General features: G+C 52.7%; 1 protein-coding gene across 11 annotated transcripts in view; it reads right to left on the bottom strand.

The window, feature by feature from the left end:
* The window catches only part of LOC137414496 (uncharacterized), a 114,653-nt gene that overhangs the window by 47,154 nt on the left and 53,074 nt on the right, over positions 1-14,425 (bottom strand). For 2 of the 11 annotated variants that reach the window (XM_068100066.2, XM_068100024.2), the window contains exons 1-3: positions 11,026-11,070; positions 10,619-10,803; positions 2,063-2,161 (exon numbers count right to left, since the gene is read on the bottom strand). In XM_068100066.2, coding sequence (XP_067956167.1) covers positions 2,063-2,114 — 52 coding nt within the window. In that variant the 5' untranslated portion in view covers positions 2,115-2,161; positions 10,619-10,803; positions 11,026-11,070. Of the gene's footprint in view, positions 1-2,062; positions 2,162-3,384; positions 3,443-10,618; positions 10,807-10,971; positions 11,081-14,425 lie in introns of those variants that run through there. The other 9 variants (XM_068100026.2, XM_078769990.1, XM_068100030.2 and 6 more) reach the window with 9 other exon arrangements.

The following is a 14,425-nucleotide window of genomic DNA, read 5'->3' on the forward strand; positions in this document are numbered from 1 at the left end:
CGCCACACGGGCGCCATCCACCCCCCGGCTTTGGCACGATGTGCAGTGGCGAGGCCCACGCGCTATCGGAGCGCCGCACGATGCCGAGGTGCTCCAACGCGTCGAATTCGGCCTTCGCAACGGCAAGCTTGGCTGGGTCGAGGCGGCGGGCCCTGGCGTAGACCGGCGGGCCCGTGGTTGGTATGTGGTGCTCGATCCCATGCCGTACTGCGACGGCCGAAAACGTCGGCCGCGTGAGGGCCGGGAACTCCGCGAGCAGGCGAGCAAACTCGTTCGCCGCCGGGACGGTGCATGCCAGCTCGGTCGGCGCGGAGCTGCTTAATGTGCATACCAGGGAGCTGAAGGTTTCAGCGTTGATTAAACGACGCCGTTGGACGTCCACCAGCAGTCCGTGTGCGCAGAGGAAGTCGGCGCCTAGCAGAGCCATGGGCACGTTGGCGGTTACAAACGTCCAAGCAAAGCGTTGGCCGCCGAAGCAGAGGGTGACGTTGCGCGGGCCGAAGGTGCGGATAGTCGATCCGTTGGCCGCAACCAAGGAGGGGCCGCAAACCGCGGATTGCCTGTCCTGGTCAGAGGCGGGCATGACGCTCAGTTGGGCGCCGGTGTCGCACAGGAAGCGCCGTCCGGACGCTTTGTCCGTGATGAACAGTAAGTTGCCCGTGTGACTGTGGCCGGCGCTCATGGCAGGTAATGAACGCCGGCCTGGCCGTTTCCCGACCCGCCGAAGGTGCACGGGGGTCGGCATGTCCGGGCCTTCTGTCCGAACCTGGCATGATAGGAACACCACGCTTGGTCGGGTGGAGGCTTCGGACGTCGTGCTGGACGTGGTCGGCTCGGTATAGCGGCCGCCAATTGCGTCGGCAGTTCGGCCGTCGAACGCGCCGGGTGCTCGGGCGCCATGGATGGTGCATCAGGCGGCGGCGGGTCCCATGTCGCCGCTGCGATGCGCTGTCCCGCGGCGGAGATTTTGTCGGCTTCTCTGGCAAGGGCCCGGGGATCTGTGATCGTCGTGCTTGCCAGGGCGAGGCGTACCGGGTTAGGCAGCTGACGGAGGAACAGCTCCCGGAACAGGAATGCCGGAGAGTGCTCGCCGAGCAGCGAAAGCATGTAGTCCATTCGCTCGGAAGGGCGCGTGTCGCCGAGCTCGGGCAAATCGAGCAGGCGCCGTGCGCGTTCCGCCGCTGGGAGGGCGAAAGCATCGAGTAGAAGCTTCTTAATCGCGCCGTATTTGTCAGCAGCCGGCGGGTGCTCGAGGAGGCTCAAGGCGCGGGCCGCGGTGGCGGAACCAAGCGCCGCCACAACATGGTGGAAGCGGGTGTCGTCCGCGGTGATGCCTCGCAGGGCGAACTGAGAGTCCGCCTGAGCGAACCAAACAGCCGCGTGAGCCTCCCAGAAGGTAGGCAGTTTAAGCGTCACTGCCGTGTCCATGTCGGTAGGTCACCAATGAAGGAGCTGTGGCTCCCACGTCGATCGAAAGAATGGACGCGACAAAAAGCTTGAATTCATCTGAGCTGCTTTATTCGAATCAAACACTCAGGCACTCTGGGAAAAACGTTTTACGGTCAGCAATATATATCTATTCCGCCAGGGGGTTTGCCCAGGCCTGGCGCCAGGGGGCGTGGCCCCGCGTCCCGGCTGCGGCCTGGCAAGTTGAGGGCGAGCCTGCCCGGGCGTCCCGACCGAGGCCTGGCAAGTCGAGCGCGGGCCTGCCCGGGCGTCCTGGACGAGCCCGGCCTGGTGATCGCTCCGCGTCCTTGATAGGTGCAAGGCGATTGTGTAACCCCAGCGGCAGCCGCTACAGTATGGCCAATATATATGGGGGGAATCGTTAGCGCGGAGTCCTTAGCGGGTTCCTCAAACGGTGGTTTTGACCAAATTACTGGTTTTGAAAAACTAAGTCCACAGATTGAGCTGCAGTTTTCTCGGAAAAGTTGAACAAAACTCCTGAAGGAAGCATTGGTATTTCCTACTCGTGGAAAATAGAGTTAATAGACAAACAACGTGGAGGAGAAAAATAAAAATAAGTAAAAAACATTATATTCCAGGAAGCTTCGCAACTTACCATCATCCTGGTCATCTTTCTCCTGTCTTGAATCGAAGTTCATGTCCTCCATTTTTAATCAGCAATGTTTGAAAACCTTCCACCTCGTAACTACTTGTTCTGCATACAGGCGAAGCAGATTACTCAGAAACCTGCTGCGCACAACTAAAAATCCGAACAACCAGGTTCAGTATGCATGGTTGGTGCACAGATTTTGGAGTAAGAAAAACGTAATTTGAGCTTAAAACCAGTACATTAACTTTTTTAAGGTCTGATAAATTGATGTTTCCCATGATCAGTCAAATAAAACAATTACAAGATCTCCCAAGGAAACAAATGGACTGGTCTACATTAGGGTGAGGAATGAACAAACCTAAATGGCACATTCCCTCTTTGAAGATACCATAACAATTTCAACATGTATGCAACTACACATCAATACTTAAGCTACCTACCATTCTTGCCAATATTCATGTATGCGTCTATGTTCGTAATTCCAATTTAAACTTATCTACTGTTGTTGCTGCCAATACCATTACCTTTCCAGGGAGACCATTCAATGTGTGAACTAGAAGAGCTACGTGTGAAACAGAACAAGAAATTTAACAAGAACAAGAAAATTCAATATTTCACGAACAAGAACAAGAAATTTAACAAGAACATGAACAAGAAATTCTAACAAGAACAAGAAAATTCCATATTTCAAGAACAAGAAATTTAACAAAAACAAGAACAAGAATTCTAACAAGAACAAGAAAATTCAATATTTCAAGAACAAGAAATTTAACAAGAACAAGAACAAGAAAATTCAACATTTCAAGAACAAGAACAAGAAATTCTAACAAGAACAAGAAAATTCAAAATTCCAAGAACAAGAAATTTAACAAGAACAAGAAAATTCAATATTTCACGAACAAGAACAAGAAATTTAACAAGAACAAGAAATTTAACAAGAACATGAACAAGAAATTCTAACAAGAACAAGAAAATTCCACATTTCAAGAACAAGAACAAGAAATTTAACTAGAACAAGAAAATTAAATATTTCAAGAACAACAAGAAATTTAACAAGAAGAAGAACAAGAATTCTAACAAGAACAAGAAAATTCAATATTTCAAGAACAAGAAATTTAACAAGAACAAGAACAAGAAAATTCAATATTTCAAGAACAAGAACAAGAACAAGAAATTCGAACAAGAACAAGAAAATTCAAAATTCCAAGAACAATAAATTTAACAAGAACAAGAAAGAACAAGAAATTTAAAGAAAAAGACCAAAAATTTTCAAGAAATGTGTGAACTAAAACAAGAACTCGAATGTGTAAAATTGGTAGGGAACATACCTCCACCAGGCTGAACAGTTGACGTTTTGTATCCTACCGATAGGCCGGATCTGCAGACCTGAACCAAAACATAATCGCTTGTTCTCGTCACTTACCCAACTCATCCACTTAGTTTTGCCATAACTCGTCCATAACCTTTTGACACATTGTGCTGTATATAGTTTATGGCCCCAATTCTCAATGGTGAAGAATCACTTGTAAAAATTAAAAAATATCATATCCAGATTAGGATCTTCACCAAAATCGAATCAATTCGTCCTTGTCACACACCAGACCTGTCCACCAAATTTCGTCCAAATCAGTCCGCAACTTTTTGAGACATCGTGCTACATATAATTTGGCCCTATCCATTAATAGTGAAGAATCAATGAAAAATTGTCGTATCCACATTGGGGTCTTCAACAAAATCCAATCAATTCGTCCTGGTCACACAACCAAGCTGTCCAAAGTTCATTCGAATCCGTCCACAACTTTTTGAGATATCCTGATATATTTTGTTTTTGGCCTTATCGCTCAATGGTGAAGATTCACTTGAAATGATCATATCCAGGTTGGGGTCTTCAACAAAATTGTCGTATCCACATTGGGGTCTTCAACAAAATCCAATCAATTCGTCCTGGTCACACAACCAAGCTGTCCAAAGTTCATTCGAATCCGTCCACAACTTTTTGAGATATCCTGATATATTTTGTTTTTGGCCTTATCGCTCAATGGTGAAGATTCACTTGAAATGATCATATCCAGGTTGGGGTCTTCAACTTTTTGAGATATCCTGATATATTTTGTTTTTGGCCTTATCGCTCAATGGTGAAGATTCACTTGAAATGATCATATCCAGGTTGGGGTCTTCAATAGAAATCGAATCTATTGATTTATAATTTATTCCCCGATTGATACAACCTAAGTAAGCCTGGTGTTGGCTTAGCGGTTAGGGTACCGGCTTGGGATCCTAGGATCCTGGGTTCGAATCCCGGTCGATCGCTGAATTAACACCAGGTGGGTTGACACAGCCTGTCATCCTTCCGAGGTCGGCAAATTGAGTACCAGTTCACTGCTAATTCTGTGTGTCGCAAGAGGTGACTAACAGGGTTGGTGGCAGGAAGGGCATCTGGCTGTAAAACATTGCTACAAAAAGCAGGAAGGGCATCTGGCTGTAAAACATTGCTACAAAAAGGGGACCACGGTGCCCAAACAAGGCCAACCCCTGCTCTGCAGGGAAAAATGGCCTCAAAAGGTGATTCTTAACAACCTAAACCCTGTTGGCATTACCTTCAGCTGCCTGGCATTGTCCTATCTCCCCATCCCAGTATCTATGACCACTGCCATATCCCTCTGCTGTGTGACACGCTCCAGTATTGGCCCCTTGCGTCATGTAATCTCTATTTTCATTATTCTTACCCATCCCCAGCAACTTCCATTTGTTTAGGTTCAATTGCATCTGCCATCTTTTGCCCAATCAATGGGAAAAAATTATTTTTCATTTTTGGGGGGGTGTGGTTGTGGTTTTGGGGGGGGGGGTGGTTTGGGGGGGGGGGTTTGGGGGGCAGCACGCTGATGCAGTGCGTGCCCCCCCCCCCCCCATTATCAGCTAGCTGGGGCTAGAGTCCCTGTATAAAGAGAGTTGCGCCATGCGCTGACCCGAGATTTCTGGTCACGTGATTTCGTGGCGCCATTTTGTGTCTAACTTCACCGTGTGTGAACGTCAGCTTGGTACGGGAATGTTGTTTATTGCCAAACAAAATGACTGGTTGTTCTGCTTTTGGTTGTTCAAACCAATCTGGGAAATATAAGATGTACTTCTTCTTCCTAGCTGATGTGCCACATCTCTTGAAAAACATTAAATCTGTCCTCGTCAATGGACAGTCATTTGTCTTACCTGTGGAAACAGTACAAGAGAACACTGTGTCATCTTCTAAAGCAGGTGTTGAGCCTATTCGCGACTTTGCTGAATTCCAGAATGATCAAGATCTGAAACTGGCACCAGCTATTAAGTAATTAAGTCGCCAGCTATGAAACATATTAATCGATCAGGCAATATCCATCAGAGTTCTGGGCAAGGGTGTAGTAATAAATGAACGTTTCAATCTTACTAGATGCCGATGACGTTTTCCTTATGTCAGAGACAGAAGCTGACTTGCAGCTTGTTAAATCATTACAATGGAAATTGAATATAAATGTCGATAAAACTAAAGTTGTACACTAAAGAAATATGGCAATACCACGTACAGAATTTGTTTTAAGTGTGTTAGTGTGGCGGACACAAAAGCCCACTGGCGTGGTGACATCATTCCACGCACCAAGTGGGCGGTGGCCACGCCCGAGGGGTAGGCGTGGCCTCATGATATACACCGGGCGACCAGCCCGGAGGAGTTCAGGGTTACAGTGTAGTCTTACAATAAAGACGTTTGGATGTTACCGCTTGTCCGCTTCCTCCTTGCTCACAAGCAGCGCGCGTAACGCCACGCTTTACTGGTGACCCCCGACGTTGGATCTGCCGGAGCGATCCTTCCACACGCGACGCCATCGCCATGGCCGCCTTCGTCAAACTTCCGGAATTTTGGGAGGCTCAGGCCGAAGCCTGGTTCGTCCAGGCCGAAGCCCAATTTCAGCTTCGGCACCTCACCGGCGATGACACGCGCTACTGCCACGTCGTCGCCTCCCTCGGGCCCGGCACGGCCGCTCGAGTTGTGTCCGTCCTTCGCCACCCACCGGACGGCCACAAGTACGAGGCACTCAAGCGGCTACTCCTAGCCACGTTCAGCCTCACGGACGACGCACGGGCCGACCGCCTCCTGGATCTCCCCGAGCTCGGTGAGACGCGCCCGTCGGTCCGAATGGACCATATGCTGTCACTGTTGGGCGACGAAGCCCCCGGTTCGCTATTCCGGGCGCTTTTCCGTCGCCAACTTCCAGCGCAGGTTCGCCTCGCGTTGGCCGGGACCGGGCTAACGGAACCCCGAGCATTGGCGGCCGAGGCGGACAAGTACTTCGCCGCTTCGGACACGCGGGCGAGCGTTGGCGTGGCCGTCACGGCCTTCGACGCTGCTGTTCCACAGCATCATCTTCTACAGCACGCTGAAGTTCAGCAGCATGCTGATACGCACCTCGTGAACGCCGCCACGCCCCGCCCTCCGCCGCGGCGAAAACCGCCACCGCGGGGAAACCCGTCGACTCCACCGGCCTGGCGGAGCCAGCCGCGCTCCTCCAGCTCCACCACCTGGTGCTGGTTCCACGCCAAGTTCGGCCACGAAGCTCGGCGGTGTCATCCGCCGTGCTCCTTCAACGGGTCGGGAAATGCCCGGGCCGGCGCTCAATTGTGGCGATGAGCGCCGGCCGTTCGAGCAGCCTGCTGTTCATAACGGACACCTTCTCCGGGCGCCGTTACCTGTGCGACACGGGAGCGCAGGTGAGTGTCATTCCCGCCGGCACGTCAGACAAGCACGCCGCGGGTGGGGGCCCCGCGCTGCTTGCCGCGAACGGGACGCCCATCCGTACATACGGAAAACGCTGCCTCTCTCTGCGGTTTGGAGGGCAGGTTTTCCGATGGACGTTCGTCACCGCCGACGTGCCCATGGCACTGCTTGGCGCGGACTTCCTGTGCGCTAATGGGCTCCTGGTCGACGTCAAGCGCAGACGGCTTGTCCAGGCCGAGACGTTCAGCTCGCTCGCTTGTGCGTTGCCCAGCTCAACGAGCGGCTTGCCAAGCGGCTTGCCGAACGATTCGGTTCCGGCCACATTGGTCTGTACGCTTCCGGCAGCGGACGCATTCACCCGCCTCCTCGCCGGCTTCCCGGCCCTCACGCGGCCCACCTTCTCGGCGGGGGCCGTCAAGCACGGGGTGGCCCATCACATCCCCACCGTCGGGCCACCGGTCTACGCCCGGGCACGCCGCCTCGAGCCGACGAAGCTGGCGGTGGCAAAAGCGGAGTTCGCTACCCTGGAGCGACTCGGCATCGTTCGGCGCTCAGAGAGCGCTTGGGCGTCGCCGCTGCACATCGTGTCGAAGCCCGGCGGGGGATGGCGACCGTGCGGGGACTATCGCCGTCTCAATGACGCCACGACTCCCGACCGCTACCCCGTCCCCCACATTCAGGACTTTTCCGCCCGTTTGGCGGGCAGGTCCTTCTTCTCGAAGGTGGACCTCATACGCGGCTACCATCAGGTCCCCGTCAGGCCGGAGGACGTCCCGAAGACGGCGGTCATCACGCCATTCGGACTCTTCGAGTTCCTGCGCATGCCCTTCGGTCTGAAGAATGCGGCTCAGGCGTTCCAGCGACTGATGGACAGCGTCCTGCGCGACTTGGATTTTGTCTACGTCTACCTGGACGATATCCTCGTCGCCAGCGCGTCCCGCGAAGAGCACCTACGCCACCTCCGCACGCTCTTCGAACGCCTGGGCCAGCATGGCCTAATTGTGAACCCCGCAAAGTGCCGGTTCGGCGCCGCCACAATCGATTTTCTGGGGCACCGTGTCACCAGGCACGGCGCCGTCCCCCTGCCGGCCAAGGTGGAGGCGGTGAAGGGGTTTCCGCGCCCCCGCACGATCAGAGGGCTGCAGGAGTTCCTGGGCATGGTGAACTTTTACCATCGGTTCCTGCCCCGTATCGCCCAGCTCCTGCGCCCCCTGCACGAAGCTCTCCGAGGTAAGCCGGGCAAAGGCGACGTTACCTGGACCGAGCAGATGGACACGGCGTTCACGGGCGCGAAGCTCGCCTTGGCTAACGCCACCATGCTCACGCACCCGGCGCCCGATGCACCGATCGCCCTCACCACCGATGCCTCGGACTACGCGGTGGGCGCGGTGCACGAGCAATGGGTGCGTGGAGCTTGGCAACCGCTGGCGTTCTTTAGCCGGCAGCTTCGCCCGCCCGAACGCCGTTACAGTACCTTCGACCGCGAGTTGCTCGGACTTCACTTGGCGGTCAGGCACTTCCGCCATCTGCTCGAGGGCCGGGCGTTCACTGCCTTCGTCGACCACAAGCCGCTGATCTTCACGATGGGCAAGGTCACCGAGCCGTGGTCGGCCCGGCAGCAGCGTCACCTCTCGGCCGTGTCCGAGTACACGACGGACATCCAGCACGTCGCGGGGAAGGACAACCCGGTGGCGGATTGCCTTTCCCGGGCCGTCGCCCACGCAGTCCACCTCGGCATCGACTATGCCCGGATGGCAGCGGACCAGGCCGCTGACCCCGACGTCCAGGCCTTGCGGACCGCCGTCACGGGCCTCCGCGTCACCGAGGTGCCGTTCGACGGCGCGGGCGCGGCCCTCTTGTGCGACGTCTCCCTCGGGCGTCCTCGCCCCATTGTGCCCGCGGGCTGGCAGCACCAGGTGTTTGACGCCATCCACGGCCTGTCCCACCCGGGTGCGAGGGCCTCCCAACGGCTGATCGCCGACAAGTTCGTCTGGCATGGCCTCCGGAAGGCCGTCCGCGGCTGGGCCAGGACGTGCCTCGCGTACCAGCGCGCCAAGGTGCACCGGCACACCCAGGCCCCGTTGGCCCCGTTCACGGTGCCGGAACGCCGGTTTGACCACGTCCACGTGGACCTGGTGGGACCTCTGCCCCCCTCGCGGGGTTTCACCTACGTCCTCACCATGGTGGACCGCACCACCCGGTGGCCGGAGGCCGTGCCCTTGGCGTCGACAACGGCGGCCGATGTCGCGCAGGCTTTCATCGCCACCTGGGTCGCCCGGTTCGGCGCCCCCTCAGACAACTCATCCGACCGCGGCCCCCAGTTCACCTCGGAGCTCTGGGGGGCGGTTGCGCAGGGGCTCGGGGTCCGGCTGCACCGAACCACGGCCTACCACCCCCAGGCTAACGGCCTGTGTGAGCGATTTCACCGCTCATTGAAGGCCGCGCTCCGGCCCACCCTCCGCGACGGCGGCTGGGTCGACAGGCTCCCCTGGGTCCTGCTGGGCCTCCGGACGGCGCCCAAGGAGGACCTGCGCGCATCCGCGGCGGAGTTGGTCTTCGGGCAACCGCTGCGGGTGCCGGGCGAGTTCCTCCCCGACTCCACGGCACCATGGTCCGCGGCACAGCAGCGCTCCGCTCTGCAAGAGACCGCCCAGAGGTTCACCCCGGTGCCAACGGCATGCCACGGGCACCCACCGACGCACGTCGCCCCGGAGCTTCGCACGGCGGAGTACGTCTTCGTCCGCCACGATGCCCATCGGACACCACTGCGGCCCCCGTACGACGGGCCTTTCCGCGTGCTGGAGACCGGGGCGAAGCACTTCACCCTGGACATCGGCGGTACTCCTGACCGCGTTTCGGTAGACCGCCTCAAGCCGGCCCACCTCGATGTGGACTATCCACCGCCAGTGGCCCGACCCCCACGTCGGGGCCGCCCTCCTGCGGGCGGACCCCCGGCACCGCCCAGCCCCGCCGCCCCCCGGTCCTGCACCCATCCCAGGGGCAGCCAGGGGCATCCCACCTGGTATCCCTGCACCCCGGACGCCGCCGATCGCCAGGGGGCGCTTCGGCCGGGTCATTCGTCTGCCCCGCAAACTGGCCCTCCAGGTGCGCGGGAATTCTGGGGGGGCGCGTGTGGCGGACACAAAAGCCCACTGGCGTGGTGACATCATTCCACGCACCAAGTGGGCGGTGGCCACGCCCGAGGGGTAGGCGTGGCCTCATGATATACACCGGGCGACCAGCCCGGAGGAGTTCAGGGTTACAGTGTAGTCTTACAATAAAGACGTTTGGATGTTACCGCTTGTCCGCTTCCTCCTTGCTCACAAGCAGCGCGCGTAACGCCGCGCTTTATTAGACTATATGTCGGCTGGAAGTCCTACACCGGAATTGCTCTCGGCACCCTTTAAAAAATATTGGATATGCCCACACTCCTTTCTAAAAGTTATTAAAATTCAGAGAACGACAGCATTGGTTTGTCTTACTTATAATGTTAGCTCTTATATGCAGTGTTGGCTTGTAATATGCATTGCCATACCACTTTTAATATCACCACACAGCTCTTTTTCACGGCAATAGCTGAGTTTTTGACAAAACAAATATCACCTGTATGTAATAATAAGACTAAATATGTGTAGTAAATTTTTTTTTAGCAGGTTTAGAATATATCACCCCATATCGCGAATGTACATGTATATCTAATCCGACACACTTAGACACAAAATGGCGTCCAAATTTGAGTTGACACAACTCTCTATATACAGGGACTCTAGCTGGGGCTAATGTTGCCGACCTTGGAAAGATGACAGGCTGAGTCAACCCACCTGGTGTTAATTCAACGGCCTGACAGGAGCTCCAACTCAAGACCCACTCAAAACCCTGGGATCTTAAGCCAGCCACCATTAAGCCAACACCAGACTACTCGCACCAAGTGGTGAAACGGAAGCCTTGTATTGTTGTGGAGTTACGGCGCGAACCTCCACAGGAAAAATTCCTTCGCGAATAATGCCTGCGCATGCGCAACGGGAGGGACGGAACAACCAAGAGAGATCGCATTCCATCTCACAGCGATTAAAATGAGGAAGAACCAAACTACGAAAAGCAACCAATGCACAACTCCAACTCGCAATTACACGTTTAAAAATCGTAATTCCGCATAACGCTTTGACCGACTCACAATGTACGGTAAAGCACTTTAAAAACAATAATTATGTCCAGGTTCGTCTCTCACATGCACACACTTCCCCACTGGTCTTCTTCTTCCTCTTTATGTCTTTGTTAACCTCTCCGAGTTTATCTCACTCTTTCTCGATCTAACAACAATGGGTATTATTATACACGTATTGTTTATCGATCTTACGAGAGTATCCGGTGGTCGATACAAAATTCAAAAATAGCGGGAAAAGAAAAACAAGTAGTGCCCACACGAGCTCGACGATACACCCCAATTGGTGTAGGACACAGGGAGTCCATTTAGACCCTCAGGCCTCATCTCATGCCAAAACTTGGTGTATGACACATGGAGGCTATTTAGACCCTCATCACATGCCAACACTTGGTGTAGGACACAGGGAGGCCATTTAGATCCTCATCTCATGCCAACACTTGGTCTGGGACACGGGAAGGACATTTAGATCCTCATCTCATGCCAACACTTGGTCTGGGACACAGGAAGGACATTTAGACCCTCATCTCATGCCAACACTTGGTCTGGGACACAGGAAGGACATTTAGACCCTCATCTCATGCCAACACTTGGTGTAGGACACATGGATGCCATTTAGACCCTCATCACATGCCAACACTTGGTGTAGGACACAGGGAGGCCATTTAGATCCTCATCTCATGCCAACACTTGGTCTGGGACACGGGAAGGACATTTAGATCCTCATCTCATGCCAACACTTGGTCTGGGACACAGGAAGGACATTTAGATCCTCATCTCATGCCAACACTTGGTCTGGGACACAGGAAGGACATTTAGACCCTCATCTCATGCCAACACTTGGTGTAGGACACAGGGAGGCCATTTAGATCCTCATCTCATGCCAACACTTGGTGTAGGACACATGGAGGCCATTTCGACCCTCATCACATGCCAACACTTGGTGTAGGACACAGGAAGGACATTTAGACCCTCATCTCATGCCAACACTTGGTGTAGGACACAGGGAGGCCATTTAGATCCTCATCTCATGCCAACACTTGGTGTAGGACACAGGGAGGCCATTTAGACCCTCATCTCATGCCAACACTTGGTGTAGGACACAGGGAGGCCATTTAGACCCTCATCACATGCCAAAACTTGGTGTTTGACACAGGAAGGCCATTTAGATCCTCATCACATGCCAACACTTGGTGTAGGACACATGGAGGCCATTTAGACCCTCATCACATGCCAACACTTGGTGTAGGACACAGGGAGGCCATTTAGATCCTCATCTCATGCCAACACTTGGTCTGGGACACAGGAAGGACATTTAGACCCTCATCTCATGCCAAAACATGGTGTAGGACACAGGGAGGCCATTTAGATCCTCATCTCATGCCAACACTTGGTGTAGGACACGGGGAGGCCATTTAGACCCTCATTTCATGCCAACACGTCCATCCAAACGATCAGTTAGTTTCTGAGGGGTGAGGAGGGTAGATTGGCAAATGGGAGGATGGTAAATGAGAGGATGGTAAATGAGAGGAGGCTAGAATGGAAAATAGAATGATGGTAAATTGGATGATGGTAAATGGGAGGATGGTAAATGGGATGATGGTAAATGGGATGATGGTAAATGGGAGGATGGTAAATGGGAGGATGGTAAATGCATGGGAGGATGGTAAATGAGATGATAGTAAATGGGAGGATGGTAAATGGGAGGATGGTAAATGCATGGGAGGATGGTAAATGCGAGGATAGTAAATGGGAAGATGGTAAATGGGAGGATGGTAAATGAGAGGATGGTAAATGCATGGGAGGATGGTAAATGAGAGGATAGTAAATGGGAGGATGGTAAATGGGATGATGGTAAATGCATGGGAGGATGGTAAATGTGAGGATGCTAAATGCATGGGAGGATGGTAAATGAGAGGATAGTAAATGGGAGGATGGTAAATGAGAGGATGGTAAATGCATGGGAGGATGGTAAATGAGAGGATAGTAAATGGGAGGATGGTAAATGGGATGATGGTAAATGCATGGGAGGACGGTAAATGTGAGGAGGGTGGAATGGTAAATGGGAGGATGGTAAATGTGATGATGGTAAATGGGAGGATGGTAAATGCATGGGAGGATGGTAAATGAGAGGATAGTAAATGGGAGGATGGTAAATGGGAGGATGGTAAATGAGAGGATGGTAAATGCATGGGAGGATGGTAAATGAGAGGATAGTAAATGGGAGGATGCTAAATGGGATGATGGTAAATACATGGGAGGATGGTAAATGAGAGGATAGTAAATGAGAGGATGGTAAATGGGATGATGGTAAATGGGAGGATGGTAAATGTGAGGAGGGTGGAATGGTAAATGGAAGGATGGTAAATGGGAGGATGGTAAATGCATGGGAGGATGGTAAATGGGATGATGGTAAATGGGAGGATGGTAAATGTGAGGATGGTAAATGGGATGATGGTAAATGCATGGGAGGATGGTAAAGGGGATGATGGTAAATGGGAGGATGGTAAATGTGAGGAGGGTGGAATGGTAAATGGGAGGATGGTAAATGGGAGGATGGTAAATGCATGGGAGGATGGTAAATGAGAGGATAGTAAATGAGAGGATGGTAAATGGGAGGATGGTAAATGAGAGGATGGTAAATGCATGGGAGGATGGTAAATGAGAGGATAGTAAATGGGAGGATGGTAAATGGGATGATGGTAAATGGGAGGCTGGTAAATGGGAGGATGGTAAATGGGATGATGGTAAATGGGATGATGGTAAATGGGAGGATGGTAAATGGGATGATGGTAAATGGGATGATGGTAAAGGGGATGATGGTAAATGGGAGGATGGTAAATGGGATGATGGTAAATGGGAGGATGGTAAATGGGATGATGGAAAATGGGATGATGGTAAATGGGATGATGGTAAATGGGAGGATGGTAAATGGGATGATGGTAAATGGGATGATGGTAAATGGGATGATGGTAAATGGGATGATGGTAAATGGGATGATGGTAAATGGGATGATGGTAAATGGGATGATGGTAAATGGGAGGATGGTAAATGGGATGATGGTAAATGGGATGATGGTAAATGGGATGATGGTAAATGTGATGATGGTAAATGGGAGGATGGTAAATGCATGGGAGGATGGTAAATGAGAGGATAGTAAATGGGAGGATGGTAAATGGGAGGATGGTAAAAGAGAGGATGGTAAATACATGGGAGGATGGTAAATGAGAGGATAGTAAATGGGAGGATGGTAAATGGGATTATGGTAAATGCATGGGAGGATGGTAAATGAGAGGATAGTAAATGAGAGGATGGTAAATGGGATGATGGTAAATGGGAGGATGGTAAATGTGAGGAGGGTGGAATGGTAAATGGAAGGATGGTAAATGGGATGATGGTAAATCAATGAGAGGATGGTAAATGGGATGATGGTAAATGGGAGGATGGTAAATGGGAGGATGGTAAA

The sequence above is a fragment of the Myxine glutinosa genome, chromosome 1 (genome assembly GCF_964187855.1).
Source record: "Myxine glutinosa chromosome 1, kmMyxGlut1.1, whole genome shotgun sequence".
NCBI classification, from domain to species: domain Eukaryota; kingdom Metazoa; phylum Chordata; class Myxini; order Myxiniformes; family Myxinidae; genus Myxine; species Myxine glutinosa.